Genomic DNA, 27,703 nt, shown 5'->3' with positions numbered 1-27,703 from the left:
GTATCGAGGAAAAATGTGGTTGTGACATAATGTTGAGTGAAAATAAACAAAATGCAAATGTGTGTGTTGATGACGGTTACAATGATGGAAAAGAATATTTATATGTGTGTGTGTGTGTTTGTGTGTGTATGGGAAAAATGAGTTCTTTGGTCTAGAAGGTTCTTGTTTCTTTTTATCTATTTTCCTCTAGTAGAATTATTACATTATTTTATATTGGTGAAAAAAAATGGTAAAAAAAAATATGTATGTCACCCCTAAAGCCGCTGAAACGTCTCAGTTCCCTGGATGTCCTGAGGGTGGAGAGATGACCTTATGAGTCAGTGGTATGGACTTTGCCCACAGACAGCAACCATGGAAGGAATTTCTTAAAGGCTGGAGCCATGTCTTACTAACCCCCGATTCCTCAGAAAGCTACGCTGTTCCTAGAATCAACAGTGTGTGTTAAATAAATAACAGAGTTTGATGGGACCTCGGATATAATGTATTCCAACGCTATATCCCAGGTGAATGAATGAAAAGCCAAACAGACTTGCCCTAGGCTCCCTACCTAGCATGTGAGTGCAAAAGCCAGATTTGACTCCACTTTTTCTAAAATCTACTCTAATTATAAGAGGCAGATGGTTAGCAAATTTGCTCAATGAGACAGATGGGGAAAAAAAAAAAAGTCCTCCATCAGTCCAACAGAGAAGGAGTTTGGGTCAGTGACTTGGGATAGTGTATAGTGTCCTACTTGTTGAGTTAGTAACAATCTTTCCTGAATCCCTATGTCCTCTGAGCTGTTCTCACGACAAATGCTTCTGAGCCGCCATGGCATCTGCTGTAGCACCAAGTGATTTGATTGTACCTAAGACATTGAGAGAAGAACATTTTCAACCTAGAATCCATGATCGAGGAGCCTCTTCAGTTTCTGGTCTTCTCCTTTCCTTAGGCTAGTCTCCTCCTCTCATGTATCTAATTGCCATCCTGTGGGAGACTAAGTTCTAAAATGGCCCCTAAGATTCCCATCCCCTGCACACAACTCTGCATATTCTCGTCCTCTTGAAAGTGGGTAGGTCTGTAAACATGACAGGATATCACTCGGTGATTAAGTTGTATTATATGACAACGATAAAGAAATTGTTTAGCCGTAATTAAGGTTCCAAAGCAGTTGACTCTGAGTTAGTCATAAAGAAATTTATCTGGAAACTTCTGACAAAATCCGGTGAGCCCTTCAAAGAGATTAGGGCCTTGAAGGAAGACAGTTGAAGTGTAAAAGATGCTCTCCTGCTGGCCTTGAAGAAGCCAGCAGCCATATTTTGAGCGATCCGTGGAGGGGGCCATGAGCTAGCATTGGAGAGTGGCCTATGAGAGCTGAGAGTGGTCCCTGGCTGAGAGAGGCAGGAAATCAGCCATGTCAATCTTGCAGTTATGAGAAAATGAATTCTGCCAATGACCATGTGCACTTGAAAGAGTGCCCCAAACCTCAGTTGAGAGGGAAACCCCAGCCAACAGCTTTGAGACTCTGAACAGAGAAACTAGGTGTGGCATGACTGGGCTTTTAACATAATGAATAGATAGATAGATAGATAGGTAGATAGATAGATGATAGATAGATAGGTAGATAGATAGATAGATAGGTATGCAGTTTGGATATGCTAAGTTTGTGAAATGGAAAGTTAATGCGCAGCCACAAAGTGCCAATTCCTACTCTCTTTTCCTGGTCAGGCCTCTCCTGAGCTCAGATTAGGTTGGTGGTGTCCCCATCAGGAATTCCCGCGGGTACCCCAAAGGCAGCAGCTCTAAAACTGAGCTCATCCCTTTGTCTCCTAAAGATCTTCTGTTACTCCCTTCCCTAGCGCTGTGGTTGTCTCCAGCTCCTCCGCCAGAATCAAACGCTCATCTTCAGCCATGCTCATCGACTCACCTTAGAGCCAATCAGTCATCAGGTTCTGTTGATGCCATGTTAACATGTCCCTGAGAGCCACCCCAGAGTACTGTCAATATACCTAAATAGCACCCTAACTGGTCTCCTGCCTTCAGTCTCTCTCCCTTTCCCAGTTAGTCCTCCACTGTGGAAAGAGTGATCTTCTTAAAACATAAACAGGATGATGGATCGCTCTTCTTCAAAATGGTCCTGGACTTCCCATTTCGCGTAGGTCCAAGGGCAAGCTCTGTTCTGCCCACATGGAGATACCTTTGTTTAGCACCTGGGCACCTCCCATGAAGCCTTCAGATTTAAGCTTTAATATTGGTTTCTCAAAGATGCCTTTCACGACTTAGTTCCCCCTATGTTTTCTTCAGAGACACTACTCACAGTGCGAAATGACATATTCATTTATGAATTTATTTGTGAAGTGCTCTCTTCCTTCTCTTTCTGCCTGGACAGACTATAAGCTACACGTGAGCAGTCGTATTATGGGTCTACTTTCCATTATGTACCTAGTCCTTAGCATAGAGTCTCGACAGAATTATTTAGTAAACATAAGTTGATTAAATAAATGAACTGGACATTCAATGCCTTTCCTGATTTGGGTCAATCCTCCTTTTCGGCCTTTTCTCTCATTATCTTCCTTCATACACCTTACACTCTAGTGACACATGATTGTGTTTAGTCACCACATTAATCCTGTAAAGTAGGATTATCACTTCCATTCCTGGGAGGGAGAAATTAAGGACCGGAAGGTAAAGTGACTTGACCAAAATCATCCAAATAAGCTAAGAGGAGTCAGGACAAAATAAGGTCATGCATACAAACGCCCTGCGCAGCACTTGGCACACCGCAGGCGATCATACTCAGTATCTTCTCCTCATTTTGGGGAAGCTTTGTGCAAGGTAAGAGCATCCCGACCATCCCACAGGATTGAGAAGAAAAGGGATGACAGGGTGGTCATGCTTGGGGTGGGAAGCACACAGTCATAATCTCTCAGTGTAAGGAAACGGGGAGAAATCCTGCTGAGCCTAGTTGAAAAACAAGAAAGCAAGAAAGACTGATTATTCCTTCTCGCTAGTGTAAGCAACTAAAAACGACATGTTTGCTTTATCGCCTTTGGTCTCCCATTTGATTCCTGACAGCCATCTCCCTCCCTTCGATGCTGGCTGTCAGGTGCTGAGCTGGTTGGCATTACAAAGGAGGAGGAGAACTGAGAACAATTTAAACAGTATTTCAGGGACCGTTAATAGGCATGGGGAGGGAGTTTTTGAAGTTGTCTGGCTCTCTCAATGCATTCAAGGAACCCTCACCTGCCAAGACTGCTTGATGTTTTTGTAGGTTGGGAAGAGAATCTGGGAGGGACCTTTAAGAGAGAAAAAAACCACACACAACAACAACAACAAAAACCAATGTCTATTTCCTCCGAGGTTTGAAGGAAGGAAGAGAAGAGAGACATCAGACAGAAGCTTATTTTAGCCCATTACAATTTCTGAATACATAATTGTCTCTTCTCTAATATCTTGTTAACCAGGGCCAAATGCAGGCACAGATCTAAGCTCGGTTTCTGCATTTTACTGCTCTTTTACTCAGAGAAATCCAAACTCCAGTCTCATCTTCCCGTGAGGGAAAATAGCATCTCTCCCCAAAGCCAGCATGAGCACCTGGAACATTCTGGAGGGAAGTATTCACCTATGGCAAATCACAAACACTCAACTACCAAGGTAGGAAATTTGATGAGAAGGAAGAAGTGAAAATCTATGACATTCTCCTGGGGACAGCCTTACGTTGTTGTGACAATAGATTTTGGAGCCAATCGGAATGGAGTTCAAGCCTCAGTCCTACATCTTATTGATTCTATGACCTTGGAGGAGTTACTCAGCCTGGTTTTAGTTTCATTCTTTTACAGGTAGAGACAAGGACAATAACTTATCATATAGGAAGATCAGTAAGTATGCAATGGACCTGGCACAAAAGTGACACTCAATGAGTAGTTGCTCTAGTTGTTATTCCTCCGATTATTGTTATTCGAGTTCGTGGCCTGGGAAAGGGGGGACACACCCCATGGGAGCCCAATGTCAGAATAGGGACAGGGACGTTTTTGAAGTTGTCTGGCTCCCTCACTGCATTTTCAGTCATAAAATGGTCTGAGCAGAGTTTGAAACCAAATAGCTTACGTTCCAATCCCAGTTCCCCTTACCTCACCGTGCCTCAGGTAAGTGACCTCTTTAAGCTTCAGTTTCCTTATCTGTAAATGGAGAGCAGAACAATCCCTTCTCATGGTATTGCTTAGAATTCTACAAGATGATGCACATAGAGAACACAGACAAGTGGAGAGAGAGTTCAATACATCAGATGTGGTTTTTCTGTGCTTTTCCTTTTTCCTCCCCTGTTATGCTTCTATCATGAACTCTCAGAATTGCTAAGAAGAACATAGTGAGTGTCGAATTCTCCTTTGTTGACTGACAAATAGGAAATGGAGGCCCAAAATGTTGCTCAATTCTCATAACCAAACTGGGGTGCAACCTCTGTTGGAACCCAAGCCCTAGGCCTTCATAAGACTCTTACTTGGCCCTTCTTTCCTCTGTCCCTGTTTCCCACCTTCCCTGAAAACTCACCCATCACTCCCTCTCCCTGGCTATCTACCCTGTCTTAACCTACTCCTGCTTTCCCTATGCCCATGTCCACACCCTAGGATAACCTGATAAGCCCACCTCCGAAGACACCCAGGCGTTCACCTCCGAGGCCCCCAGCTAATGCTTCGTCTTGAGCTCCAGTTATGCTGACCTCAGCAGAAATCCCTGCTGGGTAGGGAGAAGCAGGGTTAGCAGGAGAGATAAGGTTAAAAGGAACAAGGGCCTTGCTTCTGTCCTGAATCTCCCCAAACCAGAACCGCCTGCCCCACTTCCCTGACACAATTTCCTCCCTCCACAGTCTGGGCTTTGGGTCACCCTAGCTACAATGCTTAGAAGATAATTAAATACCAATCGATCTGTCTTCAATGTTTCCTCTTCTGAGTAGCAAGTCCTAGGGGACAGAGGGTATCCTGCAGATGTGCCTGAGAAAGAGGCTCTCCTCAGACAAGGGACAAGGATGGTGAAGGGAAAAGCTATTTCACAATATCCTCAAGAGGCTCATTCCACCAAATTCATGTTCTTCCTGGAGATGTTTTACTTTTTTTTTTCTTCTGTAGAAATAAAACCAATTTGCAGGCCAGAACATTAGGAAAAAGCCATACAGTCATGCCTGCATTGGACACTGGTTTGCTGCGCTTAACTGGTTACCATTTAGTGAACACTGTTCACATGGCAGGTACACTCAGCTAAGCGTGTCCTTCGCATACATCATCTCCTTCAATCCTCACAACAAGGCTAAGGAAGAGTAGAAGGACTTAATACCAGGCTCATCTTCCCTTACCCAGGAGAGACTGAGGCTCAGAGAAGGAAAGAGCTTTGCCCTAAGCTACACAGCTAGGAAAGAGCAGAGTGAGGATCTGGACCCCTGTCTGCTGATTCTGAAGCCTATGTTCAGCCTGCTATTTATTTAATGTTTCGGTCTGGAAATAATTTCAAACTCATTGAAAAGCTGCAAAGATAAGAAGAATACAAAGAACATCCATATATTGTTCTTTGTTCAGATTCACATATTATAAACATTTTGCCCCATTTGCTTTGTCATTTGAAAAAGCAACTTTTTTTTTTTTTTTAAATTTTATGACACATTTATTGACTGGCAATAAAGCTAAGGCAAAATTTTAACCTTGGGAAAAATGTTTCCCTTCTCTGAGCCTTGATTTTTATGTATATAAGATGGAAGATCGGAAGAATTATCTTTAGGTCTGATAAAACAAACAAACAAAAAGAACATGCGGTTTGATGACAAGCAGTGGATAAAGGGATGGGATGGATACTCAAGTGGTCAAGGCATGGTTCCTGCCTGTTTCTCGAGCCCATCTGTCGTTATTCCCAAAGCCACAGCCTTGGAATCTACTTAGTTTCTGGCATCTCTCATCCCCATCCCAGGGCACCATGTACCTTCCATCCTCCTATTTGGCAGGTACTGTTCTGCTGGTGCTCAGCTTTCACCCCACCCCATTCCCAGCTCTTGGAGTCTCAGATCCATCTTCACATTCTCAGCTTATATTTGAGAAGAGTCTCCTACCCTCGATCCCCAAAGGCTTCCTTTTCTGTAGATATGCCTTGAACATATCCTCACCTGCTCTTTTCTTCTAATACAGGATTAAATTCTTTGTGTGTGTGTGTGTGTGTGTGTGTGTGTATGTGTTTGTAAAATCAAAAAGAAAAAAAACTACGCATCCGTACAAATTAGTACAAAGTTTTGTTTAAAATTCAAGAGTTCTTATCACTACAGAAAACCTCAGCCTAGGAACTGCAAAATTAAAACAAGCAACTAAAACAAAGAAATAAGCAAAATCAGGAATATTCATGCTCTGGTTCTCTCTGCTGGGAAACCAATCATAATTAGCAAAGCTTAGAAGAATGTACACAGGATTAGGAATCAGAAAACCTGGGTTTCTAGAACTGGCTGAGCAGCCAGCAGATGAGAAGAATGAGGGCCAGAGAGGGAGGCCCAAGGCCACGCAGCCACCAGCAGAGCTAAGCCTGGAGGCCCATGCTGGGTGCTTGCACTGCTGGAATCATCTAGCAGCTGTGTCTGCTCTGTCTCCTCTTCATCTTTTGCCTGGGGCTGGCCATGCCATCTGCACTTTTGATCTGGACCTTCGATTACACACTAGCTTATCCTGACCAACAATGCTTTTCTGTGTGAGCTGCATCTCCCCCAAGGAGATTCTAACCACCTTGAGGCTGGGGCCTCCAGCCCCACTTCTTACACTACCTAGAATTAAGCTTAGTAAGGTTGGTTATTCCATAAACACAGGTTACACTAGAATGAGCTTCAGACTTGATGCCATGAGTCATAAGTATCCTCGTCTGACAGAAAATCTGAGGCTGCAAGAGGGCACGTACATGCTTGCCAAGGGTCACTAAGTGTGTTGGTGGGGATACAGACTCCAACACACATCTCTCCTAACCTGGGGTTCAGTATCCTTTGCTGTATGTAGTATTATTTCTGGTTAATAAAGGTGAAATTCTACCCAGTGGGTGCCTACCATGTCCAGCTACTTAATTATTTGGTTTTGTAGAATGCCGTCAGAATTGGTAAGCCCTGAGTAAGTGATGGGTTAAATGGTTATTTACTTAACCAAATGGAGGATTCATTGCTTGACAAATAGACTTATTTAGTCATCAATGTCGTGTGTGATATGAGATCAGATTCACTTCACAAAACATTGTGAGATTTCGCTCAAGTTTCCTGGATCAGTCGTACAGGTGAGGAATGACATGGATGGTTTAGGGCATGGGTCAGGGGTCAGCAAACTGGTTTCTTTTGTTTGTTTCTTTCTTTGTTTAGGAAATACATTTCACTAGGGCACATTTATATTCATTCATTTTTGTATTGTCTATGGCAGCTTTCAATGTACAATAGAGGACTGAATAATTCCAACAGTGACTATATGACCCAAAAAAGCCAAAAATGTTTACAAACTGGCCATTTACAGAAAAAGGTTGCTGACTCCCGATTTAGGAACTCCAACCAGACTCACAAGTCTTGCTTTCTCTGCCTGTTTCTCAGTGCCTTTCTCTCTCCCTCCACCACTCACCACGCCCATTCACAGTTCTTTTCTTTGGTACGGGTTTCCACTTGGCCGTACAGGCACCTGTGAATAAGTCCCATCTCCTTTACAAAGAGCCTGAGACTTGGGGAAGCTAGGGTTAATTCTCAGACTATATCGTAAGTCTCTTTTCCAATAGATCCTACTGCCCATAATAAAATTTTAGCTGATTTAGTTTGGGGTCCCGAATGTTTTTAAGGTAAGGGGAATTTCAGGAGGAAAGAACCCAATTTCTTGAGCATTTCTGGGTGAATTCTAGAATCTTCCATCTCTAGACTTGCTCACTCTGCAAGGTAGAGGTCAACAGCTCTGTTTTATACAGAGAGAAGCGCCCGGATGTTAAAAGCCCAGCCATGGCCACACGAAGGGGATGAGGTGAAGTCAGGATTCACAGCCAGGTTGGCTGGATCTAAGGCCACTTCTCTTTCTTTCATGGGATGTGCTAAAGAGAGAGAGCTAGGTGAGAAAAACCTGTTCAGTGTTTCCTTTCTCCTCTCATTCCGTGTCCTTTCCCTGCCATCGGCCCTTGGTATAGTGTTCTCCGCCAGGGAAACTTCTGGACTTGTCACATCCCTTCACACTTCACACATTCGGCATGCTCAAAGAACCCAGGTAGAGTGGGTTTCCAACATTAGTACTCCGACTCTCTTCCCACTACCAGGCATGTCCTTCCCTGGAGACCTTGAAGTGGAAGAATTAGGTCTCAGTTCAGCTCACCAGGAGAGGAGAGAGAAGCAAAGGAAGTGAGAATGGAGTGAGAGGAAGCAAGAGGAGGTGACAGAAAAGCAGTTTCCATCCTGAGCCCTTATAATAGTCTAGACACTGGGCCAGCGATTTCTTTCATTCATTCATGCCTGCCTGTGTTTAGGGCTGGGGATGGGAAGCTGGGCACAGAGGACAATGGATCCACCTTTGAGAAGCTTCCAGTTCAGTGGAGGGTACAGATATTGCCCAGAGAATATAAAGATTCATGTAAAATTATACCAACGATGAAATCTACAGAAAGGGAAGAACACAAGAGCTGGTATAGAATAAAATAGTGAAATTAGGTGTGGGATAGTTTAGCTGAAAACATGCCATTTAAATGATGTCAGAGTGAGCAGAAGTGTGTCAAAGGGCAGGAGAGAGTATTTCAGGAGAGAACGTTTGTGAAGGTTCTGGCAGGACGGACATGGGAGTGCTGCAGAAGAGGCCTGGGAGGCAGGAGTGGACAGAGCCCTGGGGAGATGGGCAGGTGGTAAGAAGTTCATGTCCCACCCTAGATGCAAAAGGAAGGATGAAGCTTCTACGCAGAGAAGCAACATGACCCCATTTACATTTTTTAAATGATCACTCTGGCTGCATGGTTGAGAAGGGTTGGAATATGGTAAGTGAGACCATTAAGAAGGTGATTTTTGCAGTTTTTAAGCAAAGAATACAGGTGACAGAGACTAAGATGGATGGTATGGTGGAAAAAGGGAAAACTCAGTGCCAGGGATTGTAGTTACAAAGAGATGCTCATGTTCCCATTTAACCCTCACAATTACTCTGAGAATGAGGTATTGCTACTCCATTTTGAAGACAAGAATATTGAGACTACTGGCACTAATGTCATGTGGGTGAACAGTGACAGAGCCGTGCCTGGGCCCAAGGGCCCAACTCACTTTCCAGCTTCAACTCTTCCAGGAAGCCCTCCCAGATTTCTCTGCTCTTCCTCTCTCTCTCTTTTTCTCTCTCAAAGCTGGGACAGTATGAACCACCCAGATAGCATCTGGCTACACTTTGTCTTCCAACATCTTCTAATATCCACAGCCCACTCGGCCCAGTGCAGGGCCCGCGGGAAGACCCTTGCCAGCATTTGCTGACTTACATCTGAGCATCCCTTTTCAACCTCTACTTATCAAATGGGAAAATGAGATTCAGAGATAGGCAGTGACTTGGCTAAGGTCACATAGAAAACTGGTGGCAAGTCAGTAACTAAAAACCACTGTGCCTATCACTAATGGATGATGCCAGGGTCCCATGCCCCTAGATTTGAGAGACACAGCCCAGATCCTATTTTCAGATGGAACTAAATGAGGTAGAGTGAATTAACATGGAATCAAAAGCTATGAGATGACTGTTTTCAACCAGCTTAGGGATTGCCTTTCCTGATATTTTTATCTCTTTCTTCCTCCACATTATCACGTGTTATTGTCTCCTCTGAGTGATGGCCAGGCTGGCTTGCATGGCCCTGGGCAGACCACAGAGAACCACTGACTCACTGCGTTTGCTAAAGGAGAGCTGAGATTCTGGCGGCAGAGGTCAGGGCGGGGCTGGGAGGACATGAAGGCAGGCCTGGGGGTGAAGGCACAGCCAAATGGGATGACAGAAGCCACTCCATGCTGTCAATACTCTGTTCCATTGCTCTGTCATCTCCAAGGATTCCCAAACCTTCCCGCTCATCTTTGTATGTGCATTTTTTCCATTAGGGCAGTGAACCCTGAAGATAGCTAGACTCCTGGGCAACAACAAAGAGGGGCCACGGCCCTTCCCAGGCAGGAGCTGCAGAACTGGGCACTGGGCTCTAAGTTTACTTGGCCAGAGCAGAGGCTTTGACAGGATCAAGTTCACTCTCTATGCTCAGAAAACAAGCACAGCAGCAGCAGCAGCAATAACCTTGGCAACATGAACCAGTGTCAGGACTGCCTTTCCTGTGATTCTGCAAAAGGGACAGAGTAACTTGGGCTCAGGGAATCTATACTTGTGATTCCTCCCCTATTCTCTTAATTCCCTTTCTTGCAGTATTTTTTTTTCCCTTAGCATTTGTCACCATCTACTACATTTATATTTGATATAGAGTAAACTCCACAGGGTAGGGCTTTGTAAAAATTGTTACTTGGTGTGTGTTCCCAATGCCTAAATATTATCAGACACGTAGTTGGTGCTTAACAAGTATTTCAAGTATGTACGGAAGGGAGGGAGGGGGAAGGGAGGAAGAAAGAAAGGAAGGATTCACGCAAAATAGCTGAGAAAAGAACAAAGAGTGGTGGGAAAGGGGGAAGGGGAGAGAGAGAAGGAGAAGAGCGAGAACACACAGAGGAGAGCAAAAGGAAAGACAGAACTATAAAGAGAAGAAAGCAGTGATAAGGAGGGAAAAAAAAGAGAAGGAGGGGAGAAAAAATAGAAATTAAAACAAACAAGCAAGCAGACAAACCCAGGATACTGAGGAGGAAGCAGAAGATGGGGCGGGAACCAGAGGTGGAGGGGGAGGGATTTGCCATCAGTGGACGGTAAGTGGAGGGGAGACATGAAGTGAGTGGCTTTGGCATTCTGCTGGTAGGAGGGCCAGGGAGGAAGGTGTGTGTGTGTACAGAGCGGGTGCATCACAGTCCTGGCTTCCTCACCGCCCTGGAAAAACAGCCTGGCCTTCTGGAGGGTATGGAGGTACTAGGCTGGATCATTTATCTCAAGTCCCAAGGCTTGCTTTCGCTTTTCTTTTTTTTAAGTTTAGCTCCAATTTATGAAGGACATGCTCAATGATGGATATTTTTTCCAATTAGTGGTAAATAGCCCCGTTCTACAGAAGAGACCCACCACCCTCCTCAGCCTGAATTCTGCAACTGTTCTGGGGAGAGGGATAAGACAGATCAAGAATCGTCCATCATCAACTTGTAAATCTCCAAGGCAGCAGACACTAGAAAGCCAACATGGGGAGGAGTGAGGGGCAAGGCCCCATTATTCTAATGGCTGCAGAGGCTGCCAAACCTTGCCGGGTGAGATGCCAAGGCAGACACTCCCCGCACAGAGCCTTTTCAATGAAAGGCACCAGGGGTAGGGAGATAACGAAAACGAGAACCTAACTGACGTTAATAACGTCTACTCTATTTACCTTTATTATATACCAAGACACCATGATAATTTTTTTATATATCATAACCAAAATCCACCTTCAAGTCTACGTGAGGCAGTTATAAGACTCACTTTACAGATGGAAAAAAACCTGAGGTATGGGGAAGGTAGATGAGTTGCTTAAGAGGAAAAGGAGCCCAGAAAAGCTATGTGATTTCTGCTCTTTGAACATCATCAGGCATGGGTGGGACACGTGCAGAATTGTTCTGTAGAAAAGATTCTTCTCTTCTTGAGCATAGGCACTTCCCCAGCCCACTTCTGTGGAGAGGCGGGAGGGCCGCAGGTGGCCACAGGCAGCCACAGGCCTTGCTGGGCTGCCTTCACGTTTGCCGGAGGGCCCTGGCTTCTTTCCGGGACCTGGTCTAAGCTCATGGATCTGCCCTTAATCACTGGCATGAAATATATCTTTGTACCCTAAATTCTCTTCCAAAAATGCAGTCTTGATCTTGCTAATTTCCCATCCTCATAAAACACTCAGGGATGAGGAATTACATTCGCAGGTGATTGCCGGAAATACAGTTTTCCCTCCAGAGCATGTCATCGCAGTGAACCGTGGACATTAGCCCTTGACGGAGCCCTGCTTCAGTGTCGCCTCGTCTCCTTATGCTGGATGTCATTGTGAGAAGCAATCGCCCAGCGATATTAATTGCATCTCTTGAAAGACACTATCTGGAAAGTCACGTGGTGTTGTTTATAGGGACCGACTAGAGAACGTTCTCCCTGTTCTCGGGGTCAGGTACATAGAACTTCTTGAACAAATACCGGTTCTGTCCCATAGAACCCTGTGCGTTTTACTGCTGAGTACGTTTCCCTTTGCGTTTCGGTTGCTAAGGATCTGAGTTCAACTGCCGGGTCCTCCCAAGAACTACACTACACAGTATGGCACAGATTACGCGGCATTGATCTAACCTGAGTGTGAATAATTGTCCTTATTCCTATTTTCTTTTCAGTCTCATTTTCTTAGTTATTTCAATTCCTGTACTGAATTAAAAAAAAAAAAAGAAATTGCATAAACTTAAAAAAAAAAAATTATCCGTAAATCCTTTAAGGAATGAGGAAGGACAGAAAGCAAGTGAAGACTGGAGGGAAGAGGCTATAATACTGATCCCTCGCCCAGCTAGGGTTTCGGGTGTCAAGCTCAGGGTTAACTGGACAGAGAACAGGTTGAAGAAGACTCAGGGTCTGTCATTAAGCACAAAATCTGCTTACAAACTCCGGTTCTGGAACCTTCCCAAGGACTTACCTTTGCTGCGGCGGCGGCTGCGGTACTGCTCGGTGTAGAACGTCAGCTGCGTCTCGTCATCTGCCTCTGAACCCGACGTCCCCTTGGTCCTCCCAAAGCTGATTCCCCCTGCGAGGAAGTGCACTCCATCAGTCATCTCCAGCCTCCAGAAGCTCATTCAACCCCTCATCCGCCCCAAAGATCAGCCACCCGGTCCCCAGACTCCTTTCTGTGACTCGCAGGTGCGGAGGGAGGCGGCATGATTCACAGAAGGAGCTCGGTCTATGCAGTGAGGCTGGGGCTGTGTGACCTTGGGTAAATGCCTCACCTTTCTGAGCCCTGTGTTCTTCCTTCCTAAAATAGGAACAATAAACTATTAACCTTGTGGAGTTGCTTTAAATATGAAAGGAGTTATGTGAAATGCCTGGTCCCTGATGGCTACTAAATAATTGATCGCCATATTGTTGCTTAGTTCGATGAGTCTGCCTCTAAGAAAACACTCCAAGCAACTTAATTTCACACACACACACACACATCTTACTTAGGTGCTTACTATATATGCCAGGCCCAGGACGGGACATGGGACATACAAAGACACAACCCCATCCTTCCCAACTAGGGGATCATACGCTAGTCAAGGTGACAAATGGGATCCTATGGCATCTGTAACCTAATTCATGGTTATGTTTTCCACAAAATAAGACTCGGGATGGGGGGAGGAGAGCAAGCCATCCGAACACAGGTGACCTGGGAAGGCTTTATGGAGAAAGAAAGATTTAAGTCAGGGCTGAAAGGATGGATGGGGCTTCAGTGGGAATTCCAAGGAGAGGCAAGAAGAGCTGGCTTGTCCCTGGGTGGGGAGCGTGTGCAGAGGGAGGCCACATCCAGTGGAGTACTGACTTTGAAGTGTATGCTGGAGTCACACAGTGGAAGGCCCCAGATGCCACACTGAGGACAGGAACTTTTCTTTGGATGTCATGGAAGGTTCTGGAGCAAGAGAACGAATTCATCAGTGGCACAGAGGTCTCAGAATGGGTGCGAGGGAGGACGAGCAGCTAGGAGGCTCAGCGATCACCCAGGTGAGGGGAGATGAGGGTCTAGGTGAAGCCAGAGGCGGTGAGGACCGGAAGGAGGAGATGGGGGCAAGAGTGCTTCAGAGGCAAACTCAGAGGAACATGGAGGGGCAAAGAGCAATGCTGATTACCAAAATGATAAAAATAGGCTAAAAAGAAATATACCAAATACTAAAGCAGTTAACTCTGCAGGGAGGCGTATGGAGAATTTCTATTTTTTTTTTTTTTTTTTTTTTTTTTTTTAAAAAAAAAAAAAAAAGCATAGGATATGGAAAGAGAGAAATTAAAGGAATGATAAACTCTTTACCCTAGAGAGGAAACATTGAGAGGAGAGCTTCAGAGCATGTTGGGGGCATGTGGTGGGCAGAGAGAAAGATGAACTTTGGTTTGGAAAATGTTTAGTGGATGGTGCTTCAGACACCACATCAACAGACTGTCTCTGGGAGGAGATTCGGGGATTTGGTAAAAGTGATTGGCCTGGATGGAGAAGTCCGTGGATCAAGTATAGGGATAGAGGGAGACAACTTTTCTCTATAAACGTTTCATAACTTTTTATTCAAGTGCCATGCAAACCTATTGCCTATTCAAAGAGTCTACCTGAGGAAAAGAAAAACACACATTTGAGGAAAATGCTGTCAACACATAAAAGGATTTCGTATGTCATTTCTTTTGGTAGGACATTTGAAGCGACGTTCAGTATACAGAAAGCCCACTTGCAGACACTTTCTGCAATACCGTTATTGTGCATTCATTCATTCATTCATTCCATTCCATTCTAGCAGCCTGCTAAACAATCTACTATGTACCTAGGTGATGTCTACAATATTGCATACAGTCCTCATCATGCTCTACGCATAAGGAAGGTGTAACTAACAACCTAGGTAAAAAAAAAGACATGGCTGGGCAAAGTGACTTGCTGAAAGTCACACAGAGGATGAGTAGGAGAGTTAGGATTCAAGGCTAGTCTGTGCAGGTCCAAATTTGGGCTCTCAGGTATGTAAATTGCTTGTCTAGAAACAGCTCAAGAGGGAACCTTGGGGAAAGCAGATTATCCTTTACACATCGAGGTGCCAAGTCATTCCCAACTCATGGGGGGAGGTTTCACGATGCCCGCTTTACAGATGAAGCAACCGAAGTTCAGAAAAGGAAAGCGATTTGCTAATAATCAGTGAAGTCGGACTTGGAACCCAAATGTGACCGACAACCAAGCTCAAATGTTTAACTACTTGTGACACTGTCTCTCAAGTTAATTAACTGTAAAATGGAAAAAAAAATTGATACCTGCCCTGCCCCTCCTTTGAGATAGTATGTTGAAATGGGTGGGAGTACAAGAAACAAAAATTTCTTATCTTTGTCCCCAGATGTGTCTTTGGTCATGGTCTGTCCCTGCCCCTTAGTGAAAACCTCTCCAATCCCTAGCAACTAAGGGTTGGGCCTGGAGATAGCAGGTAACTATCCAGATTATACCAGACACAGTTCCCCGTTCAAAATGGAGTTGGCAAGGGCGCCGTGGAGATGCTGGAAGCAGTGGAAGGGCTCTATGGAGGCCAGCAGGGCATTTTAAATTGCCTTTAACATATTTCGCTGTTACAGAAAAAGGAAGGAAAGAAGAAAGCAAGGGAGAGAGGGAGGATAGAAGGAAGAAAGCGAAAAAAAAAAGAGGGAGGGAAGGAGGGAAGGAGGACTTTTGCTCATCTACACATAATTCTTGGCCAAGGGGAAGTAAAGGCATCTGATAAAATAGTTGCCACATATACAAGAAGCATCTGTCGTACTTCCTGCTGTGTTTTTGGGCAGCAGAGAAAAAGAGAGGGATCCGTGCCTCTCTGGAGTCTGCCCCAGGCTCTTCTCACAGCCCCTTTAATGCCGCCCCAGTACTTTGAAATGTTCCAGCTAACTCCTCCCTCCCTCACATCCTCTTTCCTGCTTTCTCTTCTTTCTTCCTCTCTCAACAAAAAATGACTTTTATGGTCCTGCCATGGTGAACATGGCAGACAAGATTTGTTACAAGCCACACATGCAATTTTAAATGTTCTAGCAACCATAAACAGGTAAAATTAATTTTCACAATATATTGTATTTAACTGAATATATTCAAAATACTGTCACTTTAACAAGTAATTACAACTATCATGCTGGAATATTTTATATATTTTGCACAACAAGTTCTCAAAATCCAGTGTATATTTTATGCTTGAGGTACACCACAATATAGACTAGCTACATTTCAAGTGCCCACCATATTGGAGAACATGGTGTTGGAGGTACTTACACGACCATTATTACTGAGCATAATTAAGGATCAGAATCTGGGCACAGGAGAGAGATGAGTAAGACACAAGCCCCACTAAGGTGTTGAATCATTTTTTAATGAGACTTGGATGAAAAATGGTATAGCTCAGATTCTATTAAAAGACAATAGTCATTGTCTCTGCCCTAAGGCATTTGGAGTCTAGCAGGTTTCTACATTGGCTTAATCCATGAGCCATGACAAGTAATGCACTTCTGAAGGAAGGAATCAGGGTATTAGAGTTTAATAGAAGAAAAGGAAGAACTGCTAGGTGGGAGTGGTGACTCCCTGCCTTTTGTGACATCCTAGAGTGGTGGCAGTCACCCAAGGCGTATAGCCTCTGCGTCTCCACATTATCTGAAGGGGCCACAGGCCAATTACAGACTGACTTGGAGATGATTCAGATAGATAGAAAAAGAACCCCTCTACTAGGATTTTAATATGAAATTGTTGATTTAGTGAACTAAAGTGCAGCCATTAATTATTCAGGGATGCTCAAGTAGTTCCATTTAGGAGCTGGGAGAAAGTGAGAATGATCAGAGACTGGCAAGAGAAAAGGAGAGGAACCATCGGGTCCTTTGCCCTTATTCCACGAGCCCCTGGTTCTTTTGGTTCTGCATGGACTGGGAAGGTGCCATGAAGAAGATCAGCTAAGCACACATCACAGTGTGATATGCACTGCTCTAGGCACTTTATGTGCAATATCCCATCTATGCATCACAGAGGATCTGAGAGGTAAGAATCATCCCAATTTTACTGAGGGCAAACCAGGCTTCAGAATCTCAATGTTGTTCATCCAAGATGACACAAGTTACTAATGGCAGAACCCCAAGTTTGAACCTGGCTTTTTTCTCACTCAAAACCCTCTGTTCTCATGAAAGGATGAGTCATTAGGGAAATGGAAATCAAAGCCACAATGAGACTCCACTTCATATCCACTTGGCTGACCATAATCAAAATATTGAAAAAATAACAAGTGTTGGAGTGGATATAGAGAAATTGGAACTATCAGATATTGCTGGTGAGATTGCAAAATGGCACAACCATTGTGGAAAATAGTTTGAGAGTACCTCAAGAAATTAAACACAAACTTACCACATGATCTAGCAATTTTGCCCCTACGGATATCCCTGAAGAACTGAAGATAGGGTATTCAAATAAATATCTGTACATGAATGTTCACAGGAGCACTGTTTACAATAGCAAAAAGGTGGAAAAAAAACCCCAAAATGTCCATCAACTGATAAAGAGATAAACAAAATGGGATATTATCCAGCCACAAAAGGGAACGCTGACACGTTACAATGTAGACGAGTCTTACAAACATTCTGCCAAGTGAAAGAAGTCAGACATAAATAGCCATATATTATATGATTCTGTTTATATTAATAAACATCCCCAAAAAGTAAACCCATAGAGACAGAAAGTGGCGGTTGCCAAGGATGGGCAGAGGGAGAAGAGATATAGAGAGTAAATGTCTGAGTATGGGATTTCCTTCTGGTGTGATGGAAATGTCTCAGAACTAGATACAGGTGATAGTTGCCCAATCTTGTGAATGTACTAAATGGCAACGAATTATACATTTCAAAAGAGTTCATGGTTCATGTTCTGTTGTATAAATATTATCTTGATAAATACAATGTTTAAAAATAATAGACCTTCTGTTCTCTTTGTGGCATCACAAGACTGACTGAAGACAGAAATGTCGAATGGGGGAATGTGTGAACTGTGACATTCAGAAAGGGAGCAGGGAAGTTGAGACACAGAGGGATGCATTACAGAGCCACGTTGAAAAGTGCAAGCTCAAGCATCCTAAGTCCAGATGTAGTGTTTGAGGATGCAGAGGGTGACAATTCAGCCTGTCCTGGACCCACTGGTCACCTCAAAAAAACACAACACTCACTCATTAGTTTATTCATTCATTTAATAATTACCAACTGTCTATTCTGTACTGAACACTGTCCTAGGCATTGAGAATGCTGCAGTAAATAAAACAGACAAAAACTTCCTGACTTCCTGGGGCTTACTTTCTAGTAAGGAAACAATTAAGATTTTCCTGGCATGATGCTAAACTCTAATGGCAAAGCCCCAAATTTGAACGAAATAATTCTTAGGAATTATCTCAATTTTGCTGATAGATTAACTGAGATATTCAGAGGTATTTAGAGGCTTCTCCAAGGTGATATAGATATTTTGTGGCAAATTAGGAACCTGAGCTCATATTTGCTCTGGAGCAAATCGAGACTTCTGAACTACTTGAAAGTCGTATTATGAGAAAGGCTGGAGCAGGAGCTAGGATACATGGTCTTTCCTGGGCCTGTAAAAATTAACTCATTGCTTTGCAAGTCTACCTCCTATGAATGGGCTTCCCTGTCCACAAACCTGTTCTGCCAGCCTCTGGTAGGCCCACCTCTCCACACTCCATCTCCCACACTCTGGGTATCATGATGGATGGTGGTGACATGTTAAATTATTCAGGCTCTGTGTCTTTCTGCAGCTGGTGACAGCGATATTGCATTTTTAGATTGCCCAGAAGTGCACCAGATAGAGAAATATGTAGCTTGGGAATGCAAAAACCCATCTGACCCCCAACCTTATCCAGAGAATACAAATGGTTTAAGTCATGAAAAGAGGACAAAAGTGGCCAAAACTTTCCACGCAACTCACTATTGCTCTGAGCTTTAGGGCTAAAACTGCAGATGTTCATATACATCCACCCCTCGGAGATACACTGACTACAACTACTACCTGCCATCAGGCACCACTATATGCCAGACACAGTGTCCAGCACTTTACCCAAAGGTGGCACATATTACTGTTTCTCCAGATGTGGAAGCAGAAGTTGAGAGAGGCAGATGTACTTATATCTGCCATCAGGCAACCTATAAGTGGCAGGACTTGGATTCAAACCCTGGTTTATCTGATCCCCCAGGGAAGAAGATTTTGCAGTTTTCTTGAGATTCATGGTGAATTTTTAGAAATCGATCTTTACGGTTAAAAAGTATTTATGGTAAAATATAATTAAACATATAATTTCAGAAAAAAATAGAAATGACTAGAGGCCCAATTATGGGGAACTGATTTTATAAAAAGATAGCACATCTCTAAAATAGACTTTGATGAGATCATTAAATACAGCAACATAAATCTATATTTATTGACATGTAAAACCTCTCCATAATAAGTTTTTGAGAGTAAAAGTATACAGAGAAGAATGCAAAGAGTGATTCCACTCAGGTAAATTTATGCACACGTGCTGATATTTGGTGTGAATACGTAGCTTGGGAATGCTGAGTATGTGTAACAAAAAAACCAAATATATCTTAATTCAAAAAAAATAAAGAAAAATAATAGCTATTCTGAGATGTTCAGGATCTAAGGTAAGTTTTTAAAACTACATTTTAAAAAGCATATTGGTCATGAAGAGGACAAGTAATAGCAAGTGTTGGAGAAGATGCAGAGGAAAAGGAACCCTCATACACTGCTGGTGGGAATGTAAATTGGTACAGCCACTCTGGAAAACAGTTTGGAGCTTCCTCAAATAATTAAGAATAGAATTACCATATGACCCAGCAATCCCTCTTCAGGGTATCCACTCAAAACTTTTGAAAACATTTATCCATAAAGATATATGCATCCTGATATTTATTGCAGCATTTTTCATGGTGGCCAGGACATAGAAACAACCAAAGTGTACTTCGATAAATGATTAGATAAAAAAGATGTGGTGCATATATACAACGAAATATTACTCAGCCATAAGAAAAGATAAAATACTGCCATTTGCAACAACATGGATAGATCTTGGGATTATCATGCTAAGAGAAATAAGTCAGACAGAAAAAGTTGAGAACCACATGACTTCACTCATATGTGGGATACAGAACTGAAAGCAATAAATAAGCAAGATAAACAAACAAAAACTCATCGACACAGACAACAGTTTAGCGACTACCAGAGGGAAAGTCGGGGCAAGATAGATAAGGGTGAAGGGGGTCAAATATGTGATGGAAAGAAATTTAACTTTGGGTGATGAACACACAATGCAATATACATAAGATGTATAATCAAATTGTACACCTGTATGACATTATTAACCAATGTCACCCCAATGAATTTTTTAAAAGCATATTGCAAAACTATAAGTGCAAACCATCCCATTATCTTTTGAAAAATATGCACACACATAATGTATGCAAATATATGCATGTATACACACATAAAATATACTGAAACAAATACAAGGTGCTCCATTGGTTATTCTTTGAGTAGTAAGATTTGGAGTATTTAATTTTTTTCCTTATTGTTGCTCATCTGCATTTTATAATTTTCTTTCAGTGAACATTTAATGCTTAGTAATAAAAAGGACACTTAATAAAAGTTATGTTTAATTTTAAAAATAGATTGTCTTTATTGCTGCAGTTTAAGCTCAACCCTCACTTGACCTTTAGTGTAATATGACCATCTCAGAGATGATTATCTACTCAAAAAAGAAGGTATCCTCAAATTTTGGCCCAAAGAACTGTATCTATGGAGGAGAAGTTTTCCAATCAAGCTTAACTGTGTTGTGAAAAGTCTTAGTCACATGGAGAAGACAAGTGTAAGTGGTCCAGTCAATGTTCCCAACTGAGCTCATCTTTCGAGACAACCCAGTCCAGGTGGCAAAATGTGATAGAATAAATTTCTAGTTGATTCCAGCCCCTAGCTATCTGAGCCACTTATAGATGTTTGAGTATTTCCAGCTGAGTTCTGATCATTGTAAAGCTTAAATAACCTATCTTCCCTTTTCCATTTATGAATTCCCAACTCCTAGAATCCATAAGCATAATAAGATTGTTGTTGTCTTAAGGCGCTAAGTTTGGGGTGGTGTATTATGAGGCAGTAGGCAACAAGAATATTCTCCTTGTTCAGTCCTACAAAAATATCCACATTCCTCCTAACCTGTCACCACACGGCAGTACTGGGCATTGGAAAGATAAACTAGGTCCAGAGACCCAAATCCTAAGTCTGTCCTGTTACTAATATACTATAAGACTGAAACTGCTATTAACATCTAGAAAATATTATATAACACTTAACATACCTTTACTTTCGTCCCAAAGATAGCAACTCATTTGACCCTCACAATAATTGGATGAGGTAGGTTTTGTAATCCTCATTTCAAAGATGAGGACAGTGAGGATCGAACACACTACAAATTACATGCTCAAGGTCACATAGCTCATAAATGGCAGAGACTACAATACAGAGGCAGATCTAGAAGGTACAATAGCATCAAAGAGCTGATTTGGGTCTGCGATGCTGGCTAAGAATCAAGTACCCTATAATTTCCACCTTCTAGATTCTGTCCAGCCTTTTGGAATTCCATGCTTAGGCTGTTTCATAACCTCATACAATGTTCCTTCAGCTCTCTGAAGATTGCTCATGCACCCATCAGAATCTTTCCAGCCAAGCTAAGTATTCCCACTAATACCTTCAACACTCCTTATACCATATGCTTTATAAAAATTATGACCATTTTGGATTACAAAGTCAATGCATATTTATTGTAGAAAATTGGAAAAAATAAAAAGAGCACAAAGAAGAAAATAATAATCAAGTCAAATATCATTTCCAACTAATTTCCCTTATTTCTAGTTTTTAACCATGGCATTTATATGCATATGATTTTACAACTAGATTTTATTGTGTTATGATGTGAGTACATAAGTTTTGTTCAAAATATTTGAGCATATATTTATTCATTCATGTATATCAGAAATATATATTGGGATCCAACTACATGCTTGGCACATTTGCTATTGTGTAAATTACATATATCACATATATGTATATATGTACACATCTAGATCTATATCTAAATTTATATGTTTATCAATGTCTTCATCTATACTTATATCTATACCTATATCCACCAATGTCTTAATAGTGATTTTCTCTGAATACTGAGATTTTCTTCTTTTTGTTTACCTTTCTCTTTTTATTTTATTTTGGAAAATGAACTGAGCTCATTCATAAAATTAAGCTAAATAAAATATATCATATGCTTTTTCCCATGTCATTAAGTATTGACCCCAATATCATTTAATGCCTGCGATATATTCATCCCACTGCATCAATGTATCATCATTTATTTAATCAATTTTCTATTGTTTACATTTTATATTGTTTCCAATTTTTCACTATAATACTGCATTGCATGTTCCTAAAGACAAATCTTTCTACATATCCCTGTGCATCCATGTACAGAATTTTTTCAAGAATAAAAAGACAAATTGCTGGTTCCAAGGATATTGACATATTTAAAGTTTTTGATCCATATTGTCAAGATGTCCTCCAGAGAAGTTATGTCAGTTTCATTCTGATCGGTTGTACATAGGGGTGATTATTTCACTACAACATTGGGTATTATACTGTTTTCCAATCTTAGTGATTTTGATATGCATTCTATATTTTAAATTTATTTTGCAAATTCTTTTCACCATATTCCAATATTCCCAAGTCGTTTTTGAGTTTTGATGTCCAGAATCGGGCACGATAATTCAGGTGTGATCCAACTCAGACAGAGCAGAAATGGACCATCATCTTCCTTTCTGTGAACATTGGACTTAATAATATGCAGCCCAGGACAGCTTCTGCTTTACTGGCAGCTGACTGGTATTCAATTCTTTGTTCTTTGTTCACATGCACTGAAAATATCTGGTCTTTCCCATCCTATGTTTGTAGAATTGATTTTTCTAAACCAAGGTAAAAAACATTTTGTATTATCGAATTGTATCTGTATATTTTGGTCCTTTCTTCTAGTGTCTCAAGCTATTTTTTGGTCCTAATCTTATGATCTCATATTTCCCCTATTCCCTGACTACATGCCCTCTATGATTTGGGTAAATAAGAAAAGGAGCAGGAGGTAAGAAAAGGAACAAATAGTTACTGAGTGTTTACAACATGTCAAGCTGCAGGCTAGAAATTTATGTATGTAGAAAATCATAGAGTACGTATAAGAATAAAATTAGGTTGATGTTGATAACCTTGTTTTAAATATTAAGAAACTGATGTTTGTAGGGATTGTTTGTCTTGGACACGACCAAACAGTCAGTAAGGAGAGGGATGGGTTGAAAAGTCTAACTGGTCCTTGCTATTCCCACTATCCCAAGCCAGGTCTTCTTTTGTCTGAGGCAAGGACATTACTGTTGAAGAGAACTGGATGGAGAACAGAACTTGACAGCTCATGGCTAGAGGACTGTCTTCAGCTTGACATCAGTCCCTTAACAAAAAATTCTTTGGGAATATGTAATTGACTAAATACAAACCATCTGACTATGCAACCAAGCAGTCTACAGCTTTCCCATTAGAAAATAAAAGCATATTCTTCATTCAGTAACTATCTGTTGATAGTCTATGCACCAGGAAGTGAAGATGCACTGGGGAGGAAAACAGGAATATTCCTTGCCATTGTAGAGTCTGTGCTAATTGGGGAGATAAAATGAATATTCATATAAGTACATGCAAAAATTAATACACTTATGAGAAGCTCTGTCAAATAGCTTGCTAAGACTCAGATATCCTGTGTCTGTGATATCTCCCTGATCTACTTGTGCAACAAAACTACCCAAAGTAGAAATGCAGTTTGCCTGTCATGATTTATTCTTAGCGAACCCATGGTGGCTTCTAGTATTCCCATCTTCTCTTCTCACAAGCTCACTATGTAAACTGACCTTATTGTTCCTGAGAATTGAAATTGAAGTTTCCAAAAGTGCTTCATGACCTATTTGAAAGCAGAGTAAGATTTGTCCTTCTTCAGAATTTTGGAAGCTTCACTACCTAAAACCTTGATTTCTCCATGAGTATAACTAACCCTGTGGTTCTGAAAACATATCTTCAAATTATTTTAGCCATGGAGAAGTAATTTGCTTCAGTCTGCAGACTGAAATTGAGACAGACACTTCAAAGTAAATACTTAGAACCTCCTCTGTGTGTTAGCATTCCATTCCTATGAAACATCTTCATTATCCCCTCCTAGTTTTCAACTTTTTCTCTTGATGTAAGTGACAGATCTGACAGATTCATAACGAATTTTGTTTATACTTTCATCTGATAATAAGGTTTCAGTTGTTTCATGCAACGGGACAATCATTTTCTTGTTCTTATTGTTACAAAAGCAATTTTAAAAGTTTATTTGAAAAAATTTGCGTTTGTTTTCTTTTAAATTTGCCCACTATACTTTGACAAATTTGAAGTCTCAGCCTTTCTGGGAGTATTTTCATAAGTTTGAACTAAACTGTTATACATTTTTGGCCTTTTTTCTATATTTTAGTTTTCTGTGCAAATATATCTTCCTCTATGCTTCACTAATTATTCTTTCATTGTAATTCCCTTTGATTATTTGTTCAGAATTTCATTCTTTCAGAGACTTCCTCTCTCAATACATCTATTTCATTTTAGAGTCTCCAGTCATAAAACTAGAAAAATCTATCTTCTGGCATTAAACTGTTATACTATTAAATGTATATGTCTTCGTAAATCCTTGGTTATAATTTTTCATCTTTTGAAATAGAAATGTTAGTTCTTCATTTAATAATATCCAGTGCTGGAAAGGGTTTTATGAAATAATTATTTTCCTAAATTGCTGCAAGCAGTGCAAAATTTGTACAGCCCTTTTGGGAAGCAATTTGGCAATATAAAAAAAGCCTTAAAAATGTCCATCTCTCTTGAACCACTTCTGGGAATTCACATTAAGGATACCACCCTAAATACAAAAAGGGATTGATGCAGCAACATACTCACTGCGATGTTATTTATAAATATAAGAAAATGGAAAATAATCTTAATGGACAACTGGAGGGGAATGGTTAATTATGTTTGAATATTAAATGGGCCTTGATCATGATATTATAGAAAATACCTGAGTTCAATACTAATTTTAAGCAAGAGGGTAAACTGAACTTTGGGTGGTAAACACACAATAGAATATACAGATGTCAAATTATGATGTACACCTGAAAATTATATAATTGTATTAACCAGTGTTACCCCAATAAACTTAATTTTTGAAAAGTATAAAAAAGAGGGTCAAAAACATAGAATCTATATTGTAAAATGAATACTACTGAATACAGCAGAGGTTCTGCTTATGACATAAAGGAGTAAGATATTAATGGACCTACCTTCCTTCTGATAACAACATTAAAACCTGGACAAAATACAAAAAAAGAAAAAGAAAAAACAAACAAACACTATTTTAAGTAAATAAAGCAGGTGCATTTTAGAAAAGAGAGGAAACTTGGAGAAAGCAGGCAACATAGGGTGAATTTCCAATGTCTCAAGCTTAGGCCCAAAGGTAGGTCACAGTTTCAATATGGCTCAGGGCAACTGAAACACCAAGAGAAAAAGAGAAAAATATACTGTCTTTCTGGGCTAAGGACCCAGTGGACAGATCCTAGATCAATCAAGTCCACCAGAGAATGAGAGAGAAACCCAGGAAAGGTGAGACCTACAATCTGTGTGCAATCTCTGCCCACATCTTTGCTGACCTCTAAACCACCCACGTGTAAGGCAGACTCCAACCAGCCCAGCTAAAGAAAATAAAACAAGCGAGATTTGGGATGCTGCTCACCAGAGGCAAGACAGCTGGAGTCTAACTAAGTTAACTGCCTGAAAAAACAAAACATCAATATTCTTTGGAGAAAGAGAATCGAAAAATCTTCATATAATAAATTCACAATTTCTAGAACTCAGTGTGAAATTATCCAACATATAGTGAATCAGGAACATTTCATCTATTCTCAAGACAATCAGCAAAGCCAACCTAAGATAATCTAGATGCACAAGGATTTTAACAAAACTAGTATAGGTATACTCAATTAGATAAGAAAAAGATGATAATGAATATAAAATATAAAAGTTATTGGAAGAAAAATTATATATGGGTATGTGTGTGTGTGTGCATGTGTGTGTGTAGCAAGTGATTTTAGAAATGAAAAAATGAAACAGATATATGAATTTGAAAAAATAGATGGACTTTAACAGAATGGAGATAACACAGAAAATGATCATTGGTCTTGCAGATAGAGTAACAGAAATTCCCTAACCTGAAGAAGAGAGAAAAGAAAGATTGAAAAAAAAAAGTTAAGCAGTATCTAAGGAACTCGTGGGACAACATCGAAAGTTCTAAATATAGATAATTGGAGTCTCGGAAGATGAGGGGACAGAAGAGAGTTAAAAAAAAATCTAAAGAAATAATGATTGAAATTAATCAAATTTAGTGTAAAATATACACTTGCAAATTCACAAAGTTCGGGACAGCAAACAGGAAAAACATGGAATGCGTGTGTGGCAGGGTGAGGACCCTCTGCTTACAGTCAAACTGCTGCAAATCAAACATATAGAGACATCCTTGCTCTAACCATTTCAATATGGAAAAAGTAATATTTTTAAGCATAAAGATTAGAAAAGAAGGCATGAAACTATATTTGTTATCGACGACACAATTGTTTCAAAAAATCACAAGGAATCTACAAAACAGCTTTTAAAATAAGTGACTTTAGCAAGGTTGAAAGATAAAAGATTGATATACAAATTTAATTATATTTTATATATAGGCAGTAAACAATTGGAAAATAAAATTTCAAAACAAATTCCACTTATAATAGTGCAAGAAACTTTGAAATATTTAATAATATGTTTAATAAAAGGGATGCAAGATCTCTTCCATGAAAACATCTGAAAACTGTTAAAAGAAAATAAAGAAAACCTAAATAAATGTTGAGATATACATACCATGTTTGTGGATTTAAGACTCAATATTGTGAAGATGTAATTTCCCCCCATCATGTTTACTTATAGGTTAATGCAATCCTAGTTATAATCCCAGTAGGCAATTTTGGGGGGAAATTTACAATATGATTCTAAAATTTATATGGAAGTGCAAATAATTTTCATTTATTCCCAAGGGAAAATAGCCAAGCAATTTTAAAACAGAATAAAATTGGAGGAATTTGCTACCTGTTGCCAAGACTTACTATAAAACTATAGTAGCCAAGACAGTATACTATCAGCTAAAAGACAGACATAGAAATCAATGAAACAGAATAGAGAGTTCAGAAATATATGCAATTAATTTTTTATCGTTATCAAAGGAAAGTCTTTTCAACAAACAGTACTGGAACAACTGGAAAGCCATATGCCAAAATAAGTGACCTTAGCACGGTTGAAAGATAAAAGATTAATATACAAAAGTGAATTATATAGGCAGCAAAAAACTGGAAAATAAAATTTCAGAATGAATTCTTAGTTCATACCATGTACACATAGTAACTCAAAATGGATCACAGAAATAAATGTAAAGGCTAAAACTATAAATCCTTTAGAAGAAAACAGAAGAAAATTCTTTGTGATCTTGGAGTAGGTGAAGATTTTAGATGGGAAACCAAATGCATGAACCATAAAAGAAAAAATATATATGTGTGTGTGTGTGTTTATAAAACTTTATAAAAATGAAAAAAAGTTAAAGTAAAAGTAAAATAAACAAAAGTAAAGTAAAAGCATGCCACAGAATAGGAGAAAATATCTGTAATACATATATCTAACAAAGTACACTATCCAGAATATATAAAGACTCCTGGTAATTCTACAAAAAGAACAAAAAAGA

General features: G+C 40.5%; 1 protein-coding gene across 4 annotated transcripts in view; it reads right to left on the bottom strand.

Moving 5' to 3' along the window:
- Positions 1–27,703, bottom strand: part of ASTN2 (astrotactin 2) — a 791,570-nt gene that overhangs the window by 504,664 nt on the left and 259,203 nt on the right. For all 4 annotated transcript variants that reach the window (XM_039866760.1, XM_039866761.1, XM_039866762.1 and 1 more), the window contains one exon: positions 12,715–12,822. In XM_039866760.1, the coding sequence (XP_039722694.1) occupies positions 12,715–12,822 (108 nt within the window). The remainder of the gene's footprint in view (positions 1–12,714; positions 12,823–27,703) is intronic.

This window comes from Pteropus medius, unplaced genomic scaffold (genome assembly GCF_902729225.1).
Source record: "Pteropus medius unplaced genomic scaffold, Ma_sr-lr_union100, whole genome shotgun sequence".
In the NCBI taxonomy this organism is placed as follows: Eukaryota; Metazoa; Chordata; class Mammalia; order Chiroptera; family Pteropodidae; genus Pteropus; species Pteropus medius.
This window is presented reverse-complemented; position numbering and strand designations above follow the sequence as displayed.